General features: G+C 33.9%; 1 protein-coding gene across 3 annotated transcripts in view; it reads right to left on the bottom strand.

Moving 5' to 3' along the window:
• Positions 1–20,581, bottom strand: part of LOC128207274 (disks large homolog 5-like) — a 75,424-nt gene that overhangs the window by 31,323 nt on the left and 23,520 nt on the right. Inside the window, exons 2-4 of one of the 3 annotated variants that reach the window (XM_052910110.1) lie at positions 15,370–15,423; positions 6,229–6,270; positions 974–2,277 (exon numbers count right to left, since the gene is read on the bottom strand). In XM_052910110.1, coding sequence (XP_052766070.1) covers positions 974–2,277; positions 6,229–6,270; positions 15,370–15,423 — 1,400 coding nt within the window. Of the gene's footprint in view, positions 1–973; positions 2,278–6,228; positions 6,271–13,987; positions 14,427–15,369; positions 15,424–20,581 lie in introns of those variants that run through there. The other 2 variants (XM_052910119.1, XM_052910126.1) reach the window with 2 other exon arrangements.

The following is a 20,581-nucleotide window of genomic DNA, read 5'->3' as shown; positions in this document are numbered from 1 at the left end:
CAATTAGATCTATCTACATATGAAGTTTCAAGTTGATACCACTAATAGTTTAGGAGATATACCCCGGACAAGCGAAAATGGGACGCGGACGCCGCCGCCGACGACAAAAGTAACCCCTATATGTCGTCTTTTCAGGCGACACAAAAATCAATGAATAGGGTATTACCCACTCACTTTTCAGCAGTCATTGAAATAAGACTTTTGTATGAACAAGCCCGAATTCTTTTTTTTTTTGAAAGGCCCTGATATATATAAAATCCAGAATTTGAGCAAGCCCGGAATGCATTTTACCAGTGTAGGGCTTGCGGGCTTGTGCTAAAATCGACCACTGCTTTTGGCATTTGGTTATTTCAGCTTTTACTTTTGGTAAGTATTATTTTTACTCAGTAATTTGGAAGCCAGTTTGGTAAAACCAAATGAAAACTTGCAAAGTTCATAAATAAGGATTTATTTAAATTTTAAAGGTTAAATTTTTAACCTTCATAATTGGAAAAGGCATGTTTGGAACGAGTATTTCTGCCATACAGTATAAATCAATGTGATAAGCTTGTGTAGTCGTATATTCATTATTTTCTGGCATTTTGATAGATAAAATGACTTAATTATTCGTAGAACTTGGGCTTAACGCATAAAACGTGATACACCATGACTTCTGTGTGTTTTTCTGTGTGATTTTATACACTTTTAAATAAGATTAATTGCGTTTTCTGTGATTTTAATCGCATAATTACGCAAATACAAATCTTATCTGAAGCTCCGTAAATTACTAAACAAATTTGCATCATAATGCAATCAATTCCAACCAATACCATCTTTTTTATTCTTTTGATGCTAAACTCAGTATGCCATTATAAAATAATTAAGCCAACTTCACTAAGCAAATAATGTTAAAAACTCAAACAGACAATTAATTCTCTCCTGGAAAATCATCAAAACAAACAACGTCTTTCATATTTTGTTTCCAATAACCTACCTGCTCTCGTTCGTATTTCTCCCGGAGAATTCGGTCTCGATCTTGCATGGCTTCTTGCCGCTCTTTCCTCGCGATGTCTCGTTGCTGAATGGACATCTCCACCTCCTTTTTAAAATCCTCCTTTTGTTTTTCTATAGCACTATGTTTACTCAGTAGTTCATTGCACTTGTCGTTAAATTCATTCCGTTCCTTCACAGATTTGTCTCTATCCTGTAGAGCTGCCGTGATTTCACGCTTCAGAGTCTCGGCTTCATCTTGTGAAGCTTTCTTCTCTTTCATAAGTGTCTCGATCTTGTTAGCACCTTGAGCAAGCTTTTCATTAAGCTGCTCGATTTCCTTATGCACTTGGTCTCGTTCCGACATAATTAGGTTGTACTCCTTGTATACAGCTTCCTTATCCTTTGAGACGACTTCCAGCTCTTTCTTTGCTCTCAGTTGAGCAGCCAGAGCTTGATTCATATCTTTCATAATGTCATCTCTTTGTTGGGTGATTTTCGTTATTTTCTCATTCATGTCATTTCGTTCATGTAAAACTTGGTCCCAGTTTCTGATTGCCGCTGTACATTGCTGTTTTAGGCCATTCCTTTCCAGAATAGCTGCATCACGTTCCGTGCACAACGCTTGATTTTGTTTCTTCAACTGAGTATTTTCCTCTTGGGCACTTTCAAACTTGGTTTGTAAGGAACTATGTGTAGTGACTAGGTCAGAATATCGCACTCTAAGAGTGTCATAATCCTGTTTTATACGATCATACATGTCTAACGCGTTTAGCACTTCGGTAGAACCGCTTTTACTCACAATTTCACGTTGGTGTTTCCGTAGTTCATCCATTTCTCTGAGATCTTCTTCGCGTAATTTCAGTACATTTTTCACTTCCTGTTCGATACGTTTATTCTCGACTCGTAAGTCATGGTTCTGCCCCCTGATTGCCTCAGCGTCTTCACGAGCCTGCTGAAGCTGACTTAGGGTGGACATGTAACTTTGACGGTACGAATCTGACTCCTTTATCACAGCGTCGTAACGTTTTGTATTATCAGACTGCTGCATTTTTAATGCTTGTAGTTCTGTCATGGCGCGTTCACACTGAGATTTCAGCCAATCGTAATCCCGGCTGTGACTACTATGTCTATGTTCACCGTTTAGTGAGTGTTTATAACGACCTGAGCGGTGTTTGTGTTTGGCCCCGCTGATCTGGGCGTCGCCGAGCGATCCTTCCAGTGATGAGCCCAGGTCTTGAAAATCATCGTACTCGTATGATGGGATTTTTCGCGTATATGTCTTCAGATCCTGTGATCTTGCGTCACCTGTAAATATATGACAAAACATCAGTGAAAGCAACCTCCAGCATAAAAAATTGTTTCCACTTATCAGACAGACCCTATTTTTCCTCCCGACCCTACACTTTTTTTGCCGTGGTGTGGATTTTTTTCCCGTAATTTCCTAAAAAATGTGCATTTTTGTGTGAACATGTTAGAAATTGACCATTTTAAATATAAGGTTTTAAACAATAGTGATATTTCCTGATAAAGGTCGGTTTGGCACAAAATCGTGATTCTCAAAAAAGAAAAAAGAAAGTTATGCCTACCTACCAACTCTATTTATTTTTTTTCAGATGTAAGTGGAAACAAAAAACCTCTTTTTTGGCCTAATGATGACAGTATTATATTTATCGGAATAACGTTTTCCATTGCTAATTGAATCAATATTAAAACCAGAGACAGAATATCATTTTGTTTACTCCAGACAATGTAATTCCATAGTTTGCTCTATCGATTTTTCACAAACAAGCTACAAATTTATAGAAAATATATGCATTTATGCACAAAGATGTATAATAATGGAGAATCTAAAAAAATAAAAAATATATCAAAGGTTGTGGTAATAGTAAATTACTCCATACTCTTTAAGCAGACATTTATGTTATACTCCAGAGTGTATAAATAACTATAAATTATTCAGATCAACTAGAAAGGTAATAAAACTTGCTAAAGATCAAATGTCAAGGGTCATGAAAAAGTGTTCGCTCAATATAACAATGTTTTAGGCCCTCTTTATTTGTTTGTATAAAGATCATAAATTATCTTCTACCTGACCTTAACAATAAAGTACACATTAAAATGTAGCGTAAAAAAGTCTTTGAAATATACGCATCCCTTAGGTTTATAGAATTAATAGCGTAGAATTTTATTTAAAATTATACTTTGCTAGCGCAAGCTTTTGTCACCAAATCAGCAAAAGCTTTTGTCACCAAATCAGCACAAGCTTTTGTCACCAAATCAGCAAAAGCTTTTGTCACCAAATCAGCAAAAGCAAAAGCTTTTGTCACCAAATCAGCAAAAGCTTTTGTCACCAAATCAGCACAAGCTTTTGTCACCAAATCAGCACAAGCTTTTGTCACCAAATCAGCACAAGCCTTTGTCACCAATCCCTTAACTATTGAAAACCTAGGGGCTGTTATAGCACCTATGAGGGATTTCGACCCAGAAGCGATGTACTGAACTACTCTTTAAAGCTGTTCTAGGTAAGAATCTGCTCCTATTTTAGGATCCTTCATGTACCAGCCCCTGGGAGCATTGCTATCAACACAGACATTATAAAGCACATAAGTAACATCAGTTGCAAATGTGGGAGAAAAGTATTGCATTAAATGCAAATCTGGTGACCAAAAAAGAAAGGACAGAAAAGGGGTAAGACCATTGGCTCAAAAGATGGTGCATTACTCATCACTATTGGCACTAATTACACCTCCGCAATTTTAACTTATAATATTTTATGACTGCAAATCAGTTCTGACATCTTTATGCAAGCTAAATTGAATGTATTATTATTATTAATATTTAAGGTTGTCTGGTTGGCGCACTGGTTAGTGCACTTGCTTCTCACTAAGCTAACACCTTGAATCCTGGCCTGGGCACATGGGTTTGGTTGTTGGACACCAATCCAGAAAACTGGACTTTCTCTGGGTATTCCAATTTAAATCATACCACATGATCACACTCTTGCATAACATCGTGCCAATGGGAGTGATTAATATAATGCTGTTTAACTTGTTTCATTAATGTGGTAAAACAAGTTTACAACTAAACCAGTACATTTTAAGGGGACCAAATTAGTAACAATTATATATTACAACTAGAACTGTCACAGATACGTGACGAGTCCCCCTTAAAGGCCTTGTTGGACTGTGAGATAGCCATTTAAAAGATAGTCTTCAGTATGTGACATATTTTCAGGATAACTTACTCTACCTTCCCATGAAGTTTGGAAATATATTCCTTAAACATTTTAAAAGAGTCAGAAATATACATGGATATGACAAGTCAATGCTAAGTGGAGTGGATGTCAACTGCTTTCTGGGCTAAATTAAGCATTCTTCAGTTATTTATCGGAAATGGCTTGACTTGAGGTCACCATGACCTTGACCTTTGACACACTGACCTCAATATGGTTCCTTTGCAGGTCATAACTAACTTGCCTACCTAGATTGAGGTCCCTGGGCCTGAGCATTCTAGTTATTAGTTGGAAAAGGATTTTCAGTTTGAGGTCACCACGACCATGACCTTTGACCTTATGACCTCAAAATCAATAGGGCTCATTTGCTAGAAATTACACACCTGCATACAAAATTTGAGGTATTTGGGCTTAAACATTCATCAGTTATTGATCAGAATCGGATTTTCAGCTGGAGGTCACCACAACCTTGACCTTTGATCCACTGACCTCAAAATCAATCAATCAATCAAGAGTTCATCTGCTGGTCATTACCAATATGCCTACATAATTTTAAGGTCACTGGGCTTTAGTGTTCTTCAGTCAGATTTTCAGCTTAAGGTCACCATGAACTTGACCTTTGACCAACTGAAAACAATAGAGTTCCTCTACCAAGTCTGAGGTCTCTGGGTCATCATGTTCTCCTGTTATTGATCAGAAACAGATTTTCTGAGCTTGAGGTTACCACAACCTTGACCTTTGATTTACATTTCAGTCCTATCAAAATTGCACTCTCACAGATAGATAGTTTTGACCTCTTTATAGTTTTTGTCTCAGAATCAGCTGATTTTGATATCAATGCCTTTAATTCAGTCATATAAGATAACTCATAGATCCCTGTTTGAAAAAAGCTGAAAATTTAAATTTTCATACAGTGTTTTAGCCGTTAAACATCAATTTTCAGTCATAAATATGAAAAACTGGGATCTGATCTTTAGACAGCCTTTTTAAAACACTGGTGTACATACATTCAAGCAAAAAATTGGCTCGTTCCAAGAAAAAAAATAGTCAAAACAGTCAATCTGTGAGAGTGCAGCCTTAAGCTAACATCTATAAGTTATAAAACTGTGAATTGTTCTAATTAAATCTCTCAGAGTTGAAGGTTACAAAACAAAACATGAACCAACATTAATTTCATGAAAACAACCAGGTTCAAGAACTATAAAAGGCCTAATAAAAACCAGGAGAACAGTGGAAAACAGGCGAACATGTGGCAATACCCTGATATACCCTTCCAACACTTAACCAGCCACGAACGATCACACTAACAAATAATGATGTCATGAAATATATCATAAAAAATCTATGAAATATAGGTGCAAAACTCGTAACCCATTTATTACCAAGTAAGAACCACATACATTGTTATAGCAGTTATTTTGGGATTTTGTTTACATTTCAATATTTATTTTATATTCACAAGGAAATGTACTGAGCATACAGTGTTTTTTTACACAGAAAAATAGTAAATTAAGCTATTTATTTCAAAGCAAGAATCTGCATTAATTCTTATATTAGTTTTTTTTGTTTTTTGTGCCGTTTGTATATTCACAATGCACAAGGTAGTGCTGAGGGGGATATATTAATTGAATGAAAAACGCTGTTTTTGACATTGAAAAAAGTTTATATAAAAGCAACAGTTACTGGCTTCTGTGTTCTATCAAAGCTAGCCTACATCAGCGCAAACATGATGGACAATTATTCACATCTTCAAAGCATCTAGCTAAAAGCAACATCATAACAACTAACTTTCCCTGTATAGAACTTGGACATGTTTACATCTTCAAAGTATCGATTTAGCATTTATTAAAGCAACATCTTTACAACTTAAACTTTCCCTGTATGGAATGTGCACATTTTCACATCTTCAAAGCATCTAGCAAAAAGCAACATCTTTAATACAACTAACTTTCCCTGTATAGAACGTAGAAGCAACAATTGTATTTACACAAAACTAGCGATGCCCCCAGCTATGTTTTACTTACATGAAGTATATCCTCTCCACTGTAAACGACTACTGATATAGTCTAAAAAAACACATATAATTTATTATGTCTGCATGTTATATATCATATCCATAATTTTGATTAAATCCACCGTCAATGAAATAACATTTTGCTTCGCTATCAAAGTATCAATTTTCCTTCAAACATGTAACACGCATTTTTTCTCTCAATAAAACAATGTTTATTATAAGAATTACGGTTCTTATTGATTGCAGCATTGTATATAGTATAATAATAAATTATGTATACAGCCAAGACACATCATGCAACAATTAATTCCGAAATACTCCAAAGAAATTTATAGCTGTATGATCATACCATTTTCACAAGGTAAGATATATACATATATTTGTTACAGTGAACAGCTGTAGTTCCTTGTTGTAAATTTTCAGCTACAGTCTACCATCTGGGTCAAATTTAGCTTTATACCTCAATTCATTAGTAATTCACATCATTGAAAGCCAGCTGACGGTTTAAAGATACAGAAGTACATTATAGAACTGAAAAAGGAAAAATCGAGAGTACTTTTGTATCATCTGTTGGAAAAATCACATCAATCAATACCCATATTCTGTTGCAGGTGACTAATTGTTTGATTTTAAAGTTAACAGAAAGCGAAAACATAAGTTCTGCATTTGTGGAAATTCAATAGAATCAATAAGAACTTAACAGTGCACAGTACCTTTGCAACCGAGCAAATAATAACAAATCAATCAATGTGCATCCATTGATTTGCACAGTACCTTTTGAAACAGAGCAAATACAAAACCAATCGATCAATTTGCATGTATTGATATAACCTAGGAATTGATTATTAAGGAGATAAGAACTAACATCAAAATAAAGCAAAAGAATTAATTTACCTTTCCATGCAATCAATGATGCCAATCAAGAAGCTAGTATCCGCATTTAAAATAAGTCCCTGAGCATCGCAATACTCAATAGAATGAAACAGGATCAGCGCAAGAAAATATCGACTACGGAATATACAACTGCACTTGTTAATCCATCACGGAACAAGGTATCAGTGGCATCTGTTAATCCACTCCAAGAAATATACACCACATCACTTAAACCCTTATCATCACTGAATTAAGTGGGGTCGCAAAAATCCAACCGCAAATAAAGCCGGCGCATCTAAATATAGTCCTCTCTACGAGACACCATAGCACCCGCTCAACTTTAATATCAGCCTGCTAGTTCGATTTATCAAGTCAAGGCTTACAGAAGAAAAAGTAAACAAACTGGATAAATTAGGTCTATGTGTACACTGTTTTTACAGGTATATATAGGTAGTGAACAGCTGATCTGTACAAGCTATGGTATAGGTAACGGAACAGCTGATCCCGAGAAGCAACGAAGACTAGAAGACCAGGTGTAGCGAGATATGAGTTCCCCTGATTGGGTCTGTCAGTCTGCCCATCTCCCGACACCTTCAGAGCATCCCGCAAACAGTGGGCCAATTGCTATCAGCCTTTATTTCTCCCCAACTTATGGCAATCATAAACTCTGGCACCATACTGTTAGAAACATAGTCTACTTGTTTGTCAATTATAAAAGTGTGGGTTAAAAGGTAAATGGTTTTATGTGTTTCTTTATTTCATGTAACTTACGATTTTTCGCTGTCACGATTCGATTATTAATATTATAATTGAAAGCAAGCTTTTAGGACTAGATGATGTAATTGTTTATTAGCATTTATGTCTAAATTTGTAACTTTTTGTATGACTTAGTCAAGGATGAAGTAAAATAGAATCAAAGATACCCCTATCGGATCCTGAGGAGAGCGCACACTTCTCCACTCAAATTGTCATGTCCATAAAAAATTATGGTAGAAAAAATAAATGTAGCATACACAATAATGCACAATTTTAAACGAAATGTGGTATGCCTTTTTTCTATGGGGAGTCCCCCTAACCCCACATTCAATATTAACCCTTTGCATGCTGGGTAAATTGTCGTCTGCTCAAAAATGTCGTCTGGTTTATTCTAAATTTCTTTCAATTTACTTAAAACTTTGGGTATATATTGACTGAGTGGCAAACAGCTTGGAACCTGACCAGGCGCCGAGTTACTCGGGGTCTGGTCTGGTTCCAAGCTGTTTGCAAAGCCTTTAAAATCGCCATCAGCAGCCTAAGGGTTAAGTGCCTATATGTTTGAGATGTGGTGAACACATAAACTTCACAGGTACACCCTAACTCACACCCCCTCTAATGTAAAAATCCAGGAGCCGCCCCTGGATACAGACTTAGAGCATGATCCACATTATATTATAATTATTGAACAACAAAAAGGCTGCCAAAGAAAGAAACTTTGTTTCCCAGAAATACATTTTGACATGTCTTTGACATCCTTGTGTTCTCGCTTCTAATTTCTGATGTTGGTTTTATATAAAACTTACAACATAGTGTGTAAAATCTTAATGATAAAGAATGGAAGAGTGAGCTTGGTTTACACATTATGTTCTAACTGACTTTATTAATAGATTATAACTTTTTTCCACCAGGCAGGGAGTCTAATAATTTCTGTTTAGGTCTTAACGCATGGTACTTATCGCATGGTACTTACTGAATGATGACAGGTGATTTCATACTGGCTGGAATTACAGGTCATAATCTAGGTTACCTGATATTTGACCTTTGTGTATCACAATCAAGTGAATCATCACAAAAAATGCCTAAATAAAGTATATATTTTAAGATCAGGAAATATGTTGACAAATATCATTTCATGTAACTTAATACACATGACAAGAAAGTCGTCTAAACTTTTGGCAGACTTTATAGGCTAAATAAAAGTCAAACCCAGTGCAGGTTTCAGGAAAGAAAAGTCATTGAAAAGTCAGTAGTCTTATGTTGGAAATAAAAGTCAGCCTCAATCATGGTTAGCAACCTGTATGCCCTGAAAGTAACCCAGATCAAAGCCCAATTGGTACACCTCAGCCATTATCTGGAGATGGCCGAGTTGTTATAACTTGATCAAAGCCTATTGAAGGGTGGGAATTACCATTCGGAACACCTCGGCCATTTTCCTTAACAATCTCAGTTGTATGCAGGTGCATCAGTAGAGGTAGTTGTAAAATTTCAAATGATAGTATTTATTAATTGAAGTGTTTTAACGTGTTTATTTTGTATTGCTAAAACGTGTAAGTTTAAATGGATTGCCAGTGAAGTGTATAATTGCGTAAATAGAGATTAAGACTCACAAGAGTAAAGTCATTCAGTTCAACAGCTAAATTGAAATTACTATGCAATCTACTTGCAGCTTACTTAAATGTAAAGATTTCTGACATTGTAAACCATCCATATACATCTGAGGTTGATTTCCATGGAAAATGGCCGAGGTGTTCCAAATGCCGAATGATATCTTCTTCCTTTTTCTGTAACAACTCAGATCGCTGTTTCAGTTTTCAAAGGTTACTCCGTGTAGCCAACTTAAGGTCCCAATTTCTCGAAACTTGTCTGACTATTTTTGGTTTGGTATAAATTGTGTATAGTGTTTACTTCTTTAAGGGTTTTTCGACTACAAATAAAGAATTATCTTTATGATATTCACAATAAACCATTTTTCAATTATCAAAATCCATTTTAAATATGTATTTTGGCTAATTGAAATAAGCTACTTAAGAAGTTTTGAATAATTGGGGCCCAAGCTTGACACAGTTGCAACAAATCTTAGAAATTACAGACAGCATAACACACTTTCCGATGTACCTGTATATAAACTGTGGCCTACTTGCATTTTTTTCTAAGAAGATTCTTCAAAGAGAAAATATTTTTTCAACACTTTCTCTCACATTGATATCTCAACCACCAGGAGTTGTATTAGTACTGTGAGTTCAAAGTTTTAATCAGATGCATGTCTAAATATAGCTTTTTTAAGTAAAGAGAAATTTACCAAATATTTTTAATAGGAGCTTATTAATATATACAATAAAACTCATTTTTTATCAGAATAATATCAGGTTAAAAAAAACTTGTATTAAATACATCAGTGTTCGAAATTATATTTCATCCAATTATTCATGCAATTATTTTTTTATTTTTTTTTCGTACATAATTATTTCAGTTAAATCAGCATTAATTCGTCATTAAAACATTAACCTTGAAATTCAACTGTTTCAAAATGTTTCGTTATTTCGTGCTTATGGGGATGCACGGAGAGGCATTTCAGAGTCAAGTTTTCTGTCGTTTTCAATAAATATTAATTAAAATCTATAATCAATGTTTACTTACCTTATATTTAATTCCATGTACATTTCAACAACACTGTACAAAATCAGTTGGCAACTATCAGAAAATAATAGCCCTTTCAAAAAATATTCAGCCAATTATTTTTTGAATGCGATATACCTTAATTAATTATAATACAAACAAAAAAATGTACAAATACTATATAGGTCACAAAAGATATTTGCAAGAGCAATAAACAATGTATATGAGGTTTTACAAATAAACAGACAGAGGCAATAATAAGTATCTGGGTATTCAGTTTAAGGCTGAGTATAGCCCAGGCAGAGTTACAAATGATTATGGGTCCGGTATGTCACATCGTGAATGGGCAATTTAGATAGTAAATGTCTCTCTTTTGTCATAAAACAATGATTACTGGCTTTTTGTAGCAAGTTTAGTGGCGACTTTTGTTATTATGTTTGTTTTTGGTCAATTTGTAGGCGTCATGTTCAGATTTAAATAATCTCAATTAGTCCCACGACCATTTAGGAGTGCCTTGATTATCTAGTGGTCTGCAAAATAATTCAATGACTTGGATATTAACAAAAAACATCAAAAAAAAAAAAAAAAATCTGAAGAAAAAAAAAAACTGAAATAAATGAACACTACTTTCTTTTTGCAAATGAACTTAGCATTTCAACTCTTTGAAGCATTATGAATTTTTTATGGCTTTTAACTTCAGTGAATTTTTTATTAAGTACACATCTACATAGCCTGTCTATCAACTTCACACATTGAAGAAACAGAACGCAACAGAAGAAGGAAAGTCACAATGAAATAAAGATTTGCTACTTAGCAACTCTAGTCTGAACTCAGACTTGAGACTAGCTGTTCGTTATCATAGCCCTGAGCATCTCAACATGTACAACACTAAATTTATGGCAAATTTGAGACAAACTTTATATTATTATTTTGGATGAAAGTCATACCACAAAACACATGCATTGTGTCTTAAGACGTTTAATTCTATAAGCCACAACTCTTACATTTCCATTCGTTAATTTATCTTAATTACAACGAGACCTTCTTTTCTAAGGATCAATTACATTTATGTATGGAAAATGATCTTATGCCAAGTTTCATGTACATAATTTATGTCGACATGTTCCTTGTGTTTTAGTTTATAGTAAACATGTTTTCTATAAGCTTTATGATATATCATTAACTTTTATTAGAAATAATTGTTTGTTACAATTAAAAAAACACATTTCTCATTTTAAAAGCTCTGAAATACTTAAGAAAAACCTTCTTCTATGATATTTTACTGATAAATCAGCTATAATGTGAGGCAGCAGTGTATGTTCATTGCTGAGATGTTTACATTTAAAGTGAGAAGTATCCAATTTCATACAGAAGATATGAATATTGATAATATTTTATCAAAAGTGCTGAGTCATGCTCATCTCCATGAAGAGTACTTTATCAGATAAGGGAGATAACGCCAGCATGCCTGCAGGATCACATGACAATATCACATGACCTTATCAAGCTCATGTGGGGCCAACTCCATTGACCAAATTTCATTTTCACCAGCATCTGGCTTTTTTTTCTTGTTTTTATCAGTGAAAGCATTTTTTTCTAACAGATACTGGAGAGCAGACTCAGATATTTTGTAAACATGCATTTTTGCATCAAAACACTGCATCCGAAATGCACTAAAAACACCTAAAATGCCTTTGAAACTGGACACAGAAGAATTTCAAGCTTAATGTGCAACTATCTGACAAGATATCTAAGGCAACATAGCAAATCTATCCATATTATAGAGTCAAACTATTTAAACAAGAGTGCCGCTGAGCAAAAGCCAATGCTGCTCTGTTATTTCAGTCGAAAAAGGGGCTCAACTCCACCAGTACTAAAGCCAGATTTAGAGACCTTGCCGTACATGTGTGTATTGCCTCTGGTAGCATGTGTACCAAGTTCCATTTGAATATCTTGCATTGGTTTTTGAGTAACAGTACCAAAAGTTCAAGTTCTTCAAAAGTTCTTCAAAATCAGACAAGCTTAAAATAGCAACACAACCAGTTAATACCCTGGATTTTTAGTGTCTTGATCAAGGATTGTAAGAGCACTTACACTACCAATGATTATCTTTTTTCTCCCTGTGCCAGACGACCTCTTCAACCATGCTTGTTAACCAACTGAAGCATGCCCCCCCAACACAAACGGGGCTTATCAGATCAGTTCTCAACACCTGTACCAGCTCAGATACAGGCAAGCAGAAACTCAAGCAAAACAGAAGCAAAGAAACAAGGTCTGTGACTGACTTAGAATGGTGCATGGAGATCATTTTAGTCCTTTTGTCAAGTCAGCAGTGAAATAGAGTTGCACTTACAAGATACAAGAATCTTTATTTAATGCTGCACTCTCACAGATTTACCATTTACAGATTCAACTTTTTTTATATTTTGTCTTGGAATGAGCAAATTTTTGCGTATTTAACTGCAAACCAGTGATATAAGACTGCTGGCAAAAGATCAATTAGCAGATTTTGATATTTCCATTCAAAAATTAATGTTTTATGGCTAAAAGCCTTATTATATTACTAACGATGTAAGAAAAATGCATAAAACATCAATTTTTGAACTTAAATATGAAAATCTGCGATCTGATTTTTTGTCAGCAGTCTTATATATCACTGGTTTGCAGGTATTTACGCAAACAATTGCTCAATCAAAGACAAACAATTAATTTTTTTGTCAAAACGGTAAATCTGTGAGAGTGCAGCTTTAAAATTGGGTATTTTTTCAAACAAACATTAGCTCAATGAGCTATTTTCCGACATGTTTTGAGATCAAAACTTGATCCGTCTGATCTTAACTGTGAATGAATGAGACTGAAATGGGTCAATAAACGCTTTTAAGTTAGATGTAATTTTTATATGACTTCATGTACCCTTCAAAAAATAGTAACAAGAGCATCATGTGCAAATTTTGGCGCTCATATTTGCAAGTTATGACTGACACGAAAGATTTCTCCATACAGCCAATCTTGCCAACAACAATGATGACAGAAATGCAAACCCAAATTTCTGCAGAAATAAAAACAATACCTACAATATAATATTTTTGGACTGGTACAACGTTTTTTAAAAATGCAGACAGCTAACATTGAGTAACATAGACCTAGCTAGCTTTCTGAAGCCTGGGAGATGAGAAATAAATACAAGAATCAGGTTTAAATGAAATCGAAACTTGAATAACCATTACTCATGAAATTGACATAATGCACATTTGTATGAAATAGTATGTCTGAGTTGAATATATGTTTGTAATAAAAACATCATAAAAAAGAAACGTATGACATACGATTCACGTCTGTACCATGTGATAAGAGATGAAAAACACCTCTATCACGATTTTTTTAATACTTTAAATGATAATCTAACAAAGATTGTATAAAATCTCGGAGAAAATCTTGATATTTTAGCCAGATAAACTGCACAAAATAAATTCAACATTGAGTTTTTTCCATGGGAAATGAAATATAAAACTTTAAGAGCAAACCTGTTTTCCGTTGCGCATTAAATGCTGGTCCAGGTTTTGCGAATCTACTCGCCATGCCGACGAAATATAACAATGCCGTCAAAACACAAGAACTCTCTTATCCAGTAATCTGTATCGAAACAGTAGCATCTAAACAGTAGCAACGCAACACTTCAAACTGCAAACACAGCGTTAATGATGAGACTATTTATCTTTTTTCTTTGTCACGAAAAACTCAATATTCATGATACAGAAGCCTTAAAGCACCGACGTTATGTCACAGTGCAACAAAACAGATCTGGTTCCGAAAAACACATTTCTTCCTAAATCCAGACAAATGCTCCAATAATTTATTTCTCTCTCTCTTATTTTACACACAATTATCCCCAGAAAGCGAGATACTGTAAAGTACTCCAATTTCAAGAGGCTGATAGTTTGTGACACTTTGTGTGTATCATACTTGACGTAAGTCCATTGATTACCAACAAACAACTAATCAGTGTCCATGACCAGCATCTCGTTTTTATCATCAAGCCGGATTTTAACAAGAATAAATTATCATGTTTGCATAGCACTTCAAATAACGCCTGTTTGTTTCAAATAGAACTCTTCATTTGAGAAGGATATAGAAAAAATCTCCAAGTAGAAAATGATAAAATAAATAAAAGGAACAAACGCTATCAGCTTAACTTTTTTTAACCGCAAAAATATCAAGGATAATAGGTTTTCTGAAAAGCACTGAAAATGCCAGACACAAAATTATGGCCAGGAAAAGCACTGACATTTCAATAAATGGGCTATCTCCAACCATTATTGAATTTCATTGTTCAAAACAGGAAAAAAGGCTAACAGATGAAGATGAAAACGGAAATAACGTTTTTGACAAGAAATGACAGCAGAGGATTAAGCACGTAGGTCGTCTACGGCCATACAAAACAGAGATTATAATAAAGACACACTCACACATACAAAAATATTCTGTAAAACAACGAAGTTGCAACATGTACAGACTAACATTTCATGAAATGAAAAACAAAATGGTAATAAAACTTTGCAAATCTTTTAGCGAAACTCATATATTACAGTGTTGTTTCTCTAACTAATATGGGGCTGAAATTGTGCCCTTTTCACTTTACTACAAAATGTCATCATTTTCCTGTAAATTCCTTCATTAATGAATATATATGTGTATTTGGCTACAGAATTCAAATAATCTTTTAATTAGTCCCATGTCCAGCAATGTTTCCATAATCATATGATTTTTTACAATATACAGAAGTGCGCTTTTCCACAATTCAAAGGTACCTGGCCCCACTCTAAAAAGGTGATAAAAAAACAAACACTGTGTAACATTTAGAATAATTTTTTACAAGTTAAAAGACCCTTTCATGAAATCGGCATACCTGAACTGTGAGATCTTCTAAGAACATCGTCCTCCGAATCTGATGTCCGCACATCTGAAAATACATAAAGAAAATATGTCGTTACATAAGCATAGAGTCCATAGATGTTCTGCAACCATGTGTATGCGAAAAAGCATGGAGGGCATAAAGTGGGCATTAAGATGTATGGTGAATCGCCCCAACCCCCCACCCCTTACCTCACCCTGTGACAATGGCAGGCAAGCAAGGTTTACAAAACCCATTGGTGGTTGTCTTAAACACAGTAAAGTTGTAAATCTCATGCATTTTATACAAGCTACACCTTTAATTTGACAGCAGAGATTTAAGCAAAGTTCCTGCCTCAAGGTTGAAATCCAAACAGCTGGAAAAAAAACTTTGACAGATTCCTTATTGGCAAAAATAGATATTCTAAGCAATGCACCAATCAATTGCAAAGGACTAGCGGTATAGCCTAACTGACTCTGGATCAGAGAGTCCATGGTTCGAACCCTAATCAGAGCTTCGTCAATGATCAGTACGGGTAATCACCTAATAATAATCATTGTAAAAGGTTCTTTTAATCAGAAGTACATAGCAGATTTTAAGACGGTACAGTGTTGGACCTGTAAAAGACCTTCAGAGCTGATGTTACGCACAAAGTCTCATCAATCTTACCATTACATATACAATTTTTTCAATGAGTTCTAAAACCTGACCTTTCAGTAGCTAAACCAAAAGGAAAAAGTAACACTATCAGTATAAATTACAGTAACCAATTTAAAACCCTGAAATATCACTTACATGAGACATAAGTAACCATTACCCAATTTGTATAGCACTTAAAAGCCGAGCCCATCAACTTCTCCGAAATCACAACAAGAAGACAGAAATCAGGCACATGCCAAAACAACGGAGGTTCTGAACTTTCAATTAACCTTTCCAGCAGCTTCTATGCCAAAACCTACATCAAATATAATAGAGCACTCTTAATATCTATCACACACCTCGTTAGGTGTTTGTGAAAATAAAGTGGTTTTTTTAAGTCCTCAGTGCAGATTTTGTCTGCTTAGTGCTTGCTCATCCTTAAGCTGCACTCTCACAGATATACCAATTTTACGACTTATAAATTTTTTGTCTTGGAAAGAGCAAATTTTTGCTTAAATATCTGCAAACCAATGCTGAATGAGTGCTAACAAAAGATCAGATCGCAGATTTTTATATATTTCCGTTCGAAAATAAATGTTTTATGGCTTAAACCGTTTGAAAAATGCATTAAACATCAATTTTTGAACTTAAATATACAAATCTGCCATCTAATTTTTGTCAGCAGTCTTATATAACTGGTTTCCATGGATTTTCGTATAACTTGGCTCGTTCCAAGACAAAAAATAAAAAAAGTTGTCAAAACGTTCAATCTGTGAGAGAAGAGCTTTAAAGGTTTCAGTTTGAGATTTCAAAACTCTTTTTTTGACATTTGTTGCCTGCAACAGAAATATTCTGTCATAGGGGAGACAATCAAATTCTGGACTCATATTCGATGCTTTGCCAAATTAAGAATAAATGTATGAAGTTTCCTTTCTATTAAGGGCGAAATACAATTAGTATGATTTTGGTGATAAAAAACAAATAATAAATATAATAAAAGTATAAATTGGGTACAAAGTAAAACAAATAATAAATGTATAGTTATTAGGTTAAAACGAATAACATTTTGATAATGTTATTTGTTTGCACATAAATAAAGAATTTTTGAAATAACAAAAGCTTCTTTTGTTCTAAATAACTTAAAAGCTGCAATGCAAAATTATTTTAGTTTTGAAATTTGTCGAAATATTTGAATCAAAATATAATTTTTAATATTAATATGTAATATTTTTGCTAAAAAATGTCCAAAATTACTTTACTAGTCACTACATAAATCAAGTTTAAAGACTGCACATTTATCAAAAATAAATGTAAACTACCAACTTGACCTACCATCCTAAATCACACAGAAAAGTCAGACACACCTGTACATAAACCAACTGCGTAATCCTTGCTTAACCCTCAATTTTCGGTACATCAAAGCTAATACTTACTTTCATATATAAAAATTTATATCATAAAATTAGTCCACAACTTTGCAAAAAGTCACAAATTTGGCCATAAATTGATAAATTAGTCCACTTTTGACAGCCGTATAATCACAGTTAAAGTGACAGTACCTGGCTTGTTAAATAGAGCGAGTGTCTAACAACCGTTTCACGCTTCAGAAACTGTGGTTTTATCAAGATCGACACTGTCATATTATATTTACAAACAAATATGGGTTAAGGAGTGGACCGAGTAGCATTCACCTGTTTCAAAATGAGCTTAAGATAACTTAAAATAAATTAGATGCAAACTGAGAATTTTGTTAGCTTTCTAAAATTTTATGAATAAATTTTAGCTGTTTTTTTTTATTTCTTAAAAAAAATCAGGAACACAAATCACCAGTTAACATGAATATAAAACTTATTAAATATTTATTGAAAATAGGTATAAATATTCTATTAATTATATATGTTAAAATTAATATAATTATACCATAAATTATTTCACTTGAGCACTTAACGTTTTACAATTGAATATAAAGTTTTTCTGCCGTCCTTTCACATTTGGTACTGGACACAATCCACAAATATTAACTAACGAAATAAAGAAACTGTGTTGATGCACAAGTATACCAGATCTGAAATAACCCCAGAAACAGCAAGATTTAAAAATAACTTCATTAAAAACTTGTCACAAGCTTTGAGGTAATACCTCCTTGCATCACGGTCACAATTATGTCGCAAATAGTTGAGGTAAACATTATGTAATCATCGAAAGGCTTACCTCATTTAAGAAAAAAATGTATTGGGCACATTCAAATTTCTTTTTTTCTGTTAGTATAGTTTAAACATATTTATTCAGTTCATATTTACAAAAATAAAAGTACAATAACAGTAAATTGAAATGGATTTATCGGGAAAACAAGCGTTGTTATTGCTTAGTCTATTCATTTCCGTGCAGAAGTGTTACAACCTTTACAACATGCACTAGTATAATAATAAATTATATTCCTATGAGATGATAGAAGGTTTTCATTAAAAGCACATATCTCTTATAAGGCCCTTTTTCTTGTTTAATAAATATATTCCTAAGAGATGACATGAGGTTTTCATTAAAAGCACATACATCATTTTATCACAAATTCAAATACAGACTGAAAGATAATTAAAGCTGAAATTGCAGAAATATCAATTTAAATTGACTTTTGAAATATCTAGATGAAAATCTAATGATAATAATGAAATATTTCTAAAGTTGACCTGGTCAATGTTTCCCTCTGTTTACACAATTGTTGCATAATGTATTAATAATGGTCACTGAGTGTTATTATATCGAGGTCAGGGACATTCAAATTCCTTACTGTTGAGCGAGGAGTTCAAAACAGAGAAAGTTGTAATATAGTAGTTATATCAATATCATTTAAGTCGAAAAGTATCTGTTCATTTAACTAAGGCCATAACAAAAAAAAGCTTTGTTTCGGGTAACCCAACCCTACCTAATAAAATTCGCCAACCCAAGTATTTTTTTGGAAAAAAAATAAACAAATTTTCTTTTAAACATAAACTGTCATTGATTTTTTACAAAATAAAGCGCCATAACAACAGCAATATATGAGTGACATTTGGAAGAATTAGAGCTATTTGCGAGAAAATGATTTTGAAAAAGCATATTTGAATAAAAAAAGAAATAAAAAAGCGAAAAAAATTCCCTACCAACCCCATCTACCAATTGTTGGAATGTTACCTTAAACAAATATTATTTTTTTTAGGCCTAATACAAAATTTGTCATCCAGACATCAGCACCGAAACTATAATTTAAAACAAATTACAACTTATCAGATACTTAATTATCAATAATGGACATAGTATATGCGTAGTCAGTTATCTTAGTTATATAACTTAATTACTAATTGGATCATTATTGCTGGTATCCATCCACCTGAGGGTATACATTCTTTTTCAAATCAACATATTAATTAAAGCTATGTCAATTCTTAGTGAAATTGTTACACTTACAGTTATTAGGGCTGTCTTTCTATTAAGATAATAATTCGCCAGCTTAAAAAGTTTTTGTGTAAAAATTCCTTTTAGGGTTGTCCTTGTCTGTGAAAAAAAAAAAATCAATAAAAATCATACAAAAAAGATAGTCTATTATGATACAGCTATTCATTTAAACTAGATTTTATTTCAGAAAAAGAATTATTTGTGTTCATTCAAAATTCCCTTTTACTGGAAAATATCATCTTCGGCAGAGCACAGAGACTCAAAGTCAGTCATTGTATAAAAAGGCCCTGTTTATGAACTCAAAAGAAGGCGATTACGCACCTAGATATCAACCTTATATTCCACATATCTGATAAAATTGTCCCTACTCATTTCAAACACTTATTATTAGATTGATATTCAAACTTATATTTACCCTTATTCAAGCTATGATAAAAATATATACATGTTTTAACACTTAAACTTATTCAGCCTTTCATGTCTTGCATCAAAATTTGTCTTGTGTATTTGGTTATATCATATTGAATTCAGAATGGGATTTTGAGCTATAAGTTCAAGTGACATTATACTTTATACCTGCCGTCCACTAGGCCCCCGAAGGGTTCCGAAAGCAGAATTTGCAAAATTGGGATGATTCGGCATGTCTTCGCAATGTTCTGGAACCCTTCTATGTCCTTCCTTAACACATCTGGCCAAATCAGGATCGAAAAAAGTTGGGCATCCACATTTTAAAAGTTTTAAAATTTGGACGCCGAAGGTTTTATTCAGGACGGCTTCGTGATCTTCGGAAAACCATCGGGAACCATTCGCTACATTCGGGAACCCATCGCCATTAACTCGGCATCTTCGGAAAGCCTTCTGCGAGGCATCCTAATCTTTTAGCCATACATTCCTTCAATTCAGAATCATTAAAGATCTGGAAGTCTGACATGAAGCCCATGCCCCCAGGTCACACCAGATAACTTTTAGTTTGCATCGACTAACGCCAGAAGGATTATGCTAAAGAAGCCATTGTAATTGTGATACAAACTTTCCGAACCCGGTGGCTTCTTGATTTCCACATGTTTGCCATTGAGGGCACCAAGAGTATGAGGCATGTTCCACCTTCTCTTAAATTGGGCGGCCACTTCACGTTAGGCCTCTGGAGTATTGGGAA

This window comes from Mya arenaria, chromosome 2, assembly GCF_026914265.1.
Source record: "Mya arenaria isolate MELC-2E11 chromosome 2, ASM2691426v1".
Taxonomy (NCBI): Eukaryota; Metazoa; Mollusca; class Bivalvia; order Myida; family Myidae; genus Mya; species Mya arenaria.
This window is presented reverse-complemented; position numbering and strand designations above follow the sequence as displayed.